This window comes from Calidris pugnax, unplaced genomic scaffold (genome assembly GCF_001431845.1).
Source record: "Calidris pugnax isolate Ruff unplaced genomic scaffold, ASM143184v1 scaffold68, whole genome shotgun sequence".
NCBI classification, from domain to species: Eukaryota; Metazoa; Chordata; class Aves; order Charadriiformes; family Scolopacidae; genus Calidris; species Calidris pugnax.
In genome coordinates this window covers 2207645-2212563 of record NW_015090921.1, presented here as the reverse complement: position 1 = coordinate 2212563, position 4919 = coordinate 2207645, and the positions used below count along the sequence as shown (strand labels likewise).

The 4919-nt window shown below is 51.2% G+C and overlaps 1 protein-coding gene across 2 annotated transcripts in view; it reads right to left on the bottom strand.

Annotated features, from left to right (window-relative positions):
- Nucleotides 1-4455, bottom strand: part of ARFGAP2 (ADP ribosylation factor GTPase activating protein 2) — a 30634-nt gene extending 26179 nt beyond the window's left edge. For both annotated transcript variants that reach the window (XM_014950209.1, XM_014950213.1), the window contains exons 1-7: nt 4337-4455; nt 4009-4127; nt 3021-3093; nt 2396-2527; nt 2224-2304; nt 1320-1422; nt 609-665 (exon numbers count right to left, since the gene is read on the bottom strand). In XM_014950209.1, the coding sequence (XP_014805695.1) occupies nt 609-665; nt 1320-1422; nt 2224-2304; nt 2396-2527; nt 3021-3093; nt 4009-4127; nt 4337-4408 (637 nt within the window). In that variant the 5' untranslated portion in view covers nt 4409-4455. The remainder of the gene's footprint in view (nt 1-608; nt 666-1319; nt 1423-2223; nt 2305-2395; nt 2528-3020; nt 3094-4008; nt 4128-4336) is intronic.
- Between the last annotated feature and the right edge of the window lie 464 nt (nt 4456-4919).

The window sequence follows — 4919 nt, the reverse complement described above, 5'->3', positions numbered from 1 at the left end:
AAAAAAAAAGACCCACCAAACAAAAAAACCCCATAACAACAAAAACCAAACACCAGTCACATGGCCCTGATCAAGCCAAGATATGAAAATCATAGAATCATAGAATGGTTTGGGTTGGAAGGGACCTCAAAGATCATCGAGTTCCAACCCCCCTGCCCTGGGCAGGGACACCTCCCACCAGACCAGGTTGCTCCAAGCCCCATCCAGCCTGGCCTTGAACCCCTCCAGGGATGGGGCAGCCACAGCTTCTCTGGGCAACCTGTTCCAGTGTCTCACCACCCTCATAGTAAAAAATTTCTTCCTGAGATCTAATCTGAATCTTTTTTCTTCCAATTTAAAACCGTTTCCCCTTGTCCTATCATTACACAAAGCTTAAAAAATGAAAACAGGTTTTGGGAAGGCAACAGCTTTGAACTTGATCATGCAAAGGAGGAGGAAACCTCTGGTAAACTGTGGCTTAGTTCTGGGGTTTAGGGAGATCATCAGTACTGGCTCCACAGGAAGAGAAACTCCTTTAGATGTTTTGGAGTTCCAACTCTACTGAGCTTACTACTGACCAGTAGGTGTAAGAGCAAGACTGATCTGAGAGACAGCAGAGTCTTACTTACCTAGAGGAGCTTTAGGAGATGTGCTCAACAAGTCAATAGAGGGGCCCTGGCCAGAATCTGTGGGCACAAAACCAGAAGAGAACATTCAGCAGAGAGATTCTCAAAGCCCTTTCTTTTCAGTGTGTTCACAGTTCTACTACATCTCTTTTACCTCCTCTGCCTCCACCCCCAACAAGCTAAGTTACAGTTTGAAATGTGGAATTTCCCAAACACAGCAACTTTATGCCTGCACAGAGCAAGTTACTCCCTCTACAGTGTTCCTGACGCATGAAAAGAAAGCAAACACTCTGCAGGGGAATACACAGAGCTGTTTCAAATTACAGCTGTGCCCCCAGATTGTTGGTTTTCCTGTCATTCACCCTAGAAACGTTTTTTTTTGCTTTATATTCATAGATCATTTCCAGACCCACAAAATTCAAGGGACAGAAAAGAGTCTTTAAGTAAATAACTGTGTCTGGAAGCAGGGGAACGGGGCAGCTAACCCCCAACACAGGTTTGCATGCATTTCAGGAAAAGCAGAGAACTGATTCCGAATAAAGCAATGTTTTTAGAAGTCTCCACTGATTTAACTAAACATCAGAGTGCAGAGAGCTCTCACTCCTTCAACCCTGAACGCAAGGAAAAGCTCAGCCCTTCCAAACGTGGTACAAAAGTGTACACTCTTGGAAATTAAGGCAGGTTCTTGGAAAAATTATTCAGCAAGGAACTCACTTGACACTTCACCGCCTTCTGATGACTTTGCTGTTTTTTCCACCTCCGGGGAAGACTGTGCAGGATTCTGGCTGGCATCTGCTACATCCCAGGTACTGGAAGACTGCAAGGAAATGCCCATTCCAGTGATTTGCAGAAGATGAATGAACCCAACAATCCTAAACTGACTTCAGGTTTAGTGACCTGTATTCAATTTTAGGTCAAAAGGGAACGTGTTCCAAACTCCAGACTAAGCCTTCACTGAAGGTAACATATGGACCAGCCCACATTACCTTAGCAAGGACAAAAATTAAAGAAAAAAAAAGGATGGTAAGTGGAATGAAAGGCAAGGAGAAACACCACCATCACCCAACAGTGATATCAGAATTGACTACTGCAGGGACTTCCCAGGTTAAGGAGATGAGCTTAAATCTGGGAGAAAGAGTGAATGAGTTTCCCTGGAAAAAAAAAATAGTCTTGGCTTCCACTGTCTTTACTGCCATCCAGCCAATTCTCACTGGATTCACTTGAGAAAGTCTGCCTAGCATTGTGCAAACGGGTGCCCAAATTCACTTTACCAGCATCTATGGCACTGAAAAGGTGACTAACTCAGAAGTTCAAAGTAACAGCCACTTCTTGCTTTATCTGCACAAAGATACTATGCATTAACACAGCACACAAAGCATCTTCCAGGGAGGAGCCAGTAGTTCTGAGTATTCCTTGATGATAAAGATGGTTTTAAAAACAGAGGACACGGACATGACAGGCCCCAGGAGGGATTGTTTTGATCTGTGACTGTATCTTAGTTACTACTGAACGAATATACAACTTAAGAGTCCTTCCAAACCAAGAGGGACTGCTCCTGGCTGCACAGCTGGCTATTTGAGAGGTGTTCAGGCTGCCTGGTTTAGACAGTTCTTCTCACCTGCGTGTGCTCCATGAAGAAATCAGCATCACTCTTGTCAGGGGAGTGCCCGGGGGCTCCACTCAGTCCTTCTATGAGCAGCTGAAGAGAGAAGAGGGAAAAAAAGAAGGTATCCTACAAGACTCAGCATCCAGCACTAGACATCTAACAGTACAGAGCGGCTCAGACTTACATCAGTGCCGTACTTGGCCATGGCAGCACTTGCCAACTGCCGGATCTTCTCCCTGTACATCTGGGCAGCTCGACTGTTGTACTTGGCGTTGGCATCTGTGGTAGTGCAGCCATGCTGGCGGAAGAAAGCAGTCTGAAAAGAGAAGAATATTCAGTCTCCTGGTTGCTAGGTCATACTCAAGCAAGCGTTAGACACAGAAAAAGGCATCTCCCCAGACACAAGGGATGAAATGCTGAGCACAGAGCACGAACCAACCATTCATCAATCAGCTTTCTCCAAGAAGTCTCACTCCAGGCCCCACAGAGCTAAGAAAACCCTCCCTGTCCTCCACAGGAGGATGCTTCTGAGTCACAATGAGCTTCCAATCTGATCAGTGGTACTAACTCCTTCACTTCAAGGAGACCATGCCTCATTTAAATGAGATGGAAGAAAGTGACAAATCTGCACATCAGAAAACAACGCATTCAAAGGTCACAGTCTGACTCCCAAGCACACCTGACAAAAACCTCTCCTCATTACACACTTCAGATGAGGTTGGTACCCAGAAAGCCACTCAGAGGAAAGAAACAGAGGATGTAAATTAGCAAGAGGGAAAGCAAGCAAAATGCCTAAAGAGGCTCCTCACCGCGTTGGCATTGCTGCCCACTTGCATACATCTCAGCTGGAACCAGTTCCAGTTAGAATCCAACTCTGTGGACCTGTGTGAGAACCAATTATTTCTGTTAATAATGTGCAGGCAGGCCAAATGCAAAAGCAAGTTCTGAGCTAGACCTGTCAGATATCCCACTACTATCCCAGAATACAGGAGGCAAAAGGGGAAAGAACATCTTGGTAACTTCTTTGCTCCCGTAAGAAATTTATTTCAATTTTTAAAGTGAGGGAAAAAAAAACCTCAGAGTTTCAGCTTCGCACCAAATAACAGTGTCCAAACTTGGAGGACCTCTGACTTGTATTGCTTAAGAGGGCGGAGCTTGAGCTGGGAAAGCACAGCCAACAACTTTCCTTTTCCACGTCATCACACAACATGGGAGACCGGCATTCCGCCCGTCCCGCGGATCAGGCCAGAACACATGACAAAGCAACCCAGAAAACAACCCCGTAAACACAGGTGACACAGTACGTCTCATACCAGTCACTCAACTTATCTCCCGATAAGCAAAGGTCACAGTTCTGTTACTTAAAAATGCTAGTTTTTCAAAGTAGCGAAAATAAGATCAGCAGGCTGAAAATCCAACGCTAAGTTGATACAGGAAAGATTAAGTAGTATTCCTCTTTCTGCCTTACTGAGGGTTACAAGACAGACTCCCAACCTTGCTGCTTTACTGGCAAGATTTACCCTCCCAGCTCCTCCAGCCGGGAGCCCACACGGTGTTTCCGTGAGGCGGCCAAAAGCAACAAGTGGATTTTCCCCTGAGGTGCTTCAAAAACTCCCATTTTGGAAGGGCTGAGCGACCTACAACCTCCAGCCAGCAAACCCCGCACCACCCCAGGCGACCACCCGCTCTGCCACAACGCTTCTCTCTAACCAAGGACCGGCGAGGTCCCCACCCCGGGGAGACACAGCCGCCCCCGGGCCCGCCCCGCCGCTCCCCGCCGCCCCGGTGCCCACGCACCTGATGAAGCTGAGGTGAACTCCCAGAGACCGGTGGACGCCGGAGCAGTCGATGCACAGGAAGACCCCGTAGGTGATGCTGGCCCAGCTGGGGTTCTTGGCGCCGCAGTCGAAGCACGACTAAAGCCAAAGGGGAGAGGAACGGCCGGGCTGAGCCGCTTCATCCGCTCCCTCCACCTCCCGGCCACGTACCCCCCCCACCCCGCGCCCCGGCCGCTCTCCCCCAGGCCCTCCCCGCGCTCCCGGAGCCCAGCGGGGCCTAACCGGAGCCCAGGAATGAAGCACCCTGGCTGGGAAGGGCGACAAATCGCCCAGCGCCTCCCCGCTACCTTGTTAGCCGGCGCTGCCCGGAGCCGCTTGAAGAGAGTCTGGATCTCCGTCTTGCTCGGCTCCGCCGCCATGATCTCTCCTTCCCAGACACCCCCGCGGCGACGGGTGCTGAGCGGGCCCAATCGGCGCCGGGGGCCGGGCCGCGCTTACGGGTGCCGCCTCAGCCCACACCGCCCCGCGGAGGGGTCCCCGCCGCCGGGGTCCGCCCCCCCCCTCCTCCCGTCCCGTCGCCATGGCAACGGGGGGAGCTTCGCCGTTCACCGCCACAACCGCCGGGAGTCCCTCACCTTCCCCGGGCTCAGGGTGGGCGTTTCGGGACAGGCCCCCCCCGCTAGGCCCGGCAGCACCCCGCTCCTCCGCACCGGGCTCTCCAAACCGCTTCTAAACGTGAAGGGGGGGACCTTCCCCGCTCCAAGCCCCCCCCTCAGCTCCCCTCAGCGGGTCCTGACTGACTGACCGACCCCCCCTTCCTCATGGCGGACCAGGCCCGGGCTGAGAGGGGCTGTGAGGAAGAGCAAGGAGGCCAAGCCCACTGTGGGTCAGCCATTAGCTGAGAAGAAGCCCAGAGGAGTGCCCACAGGC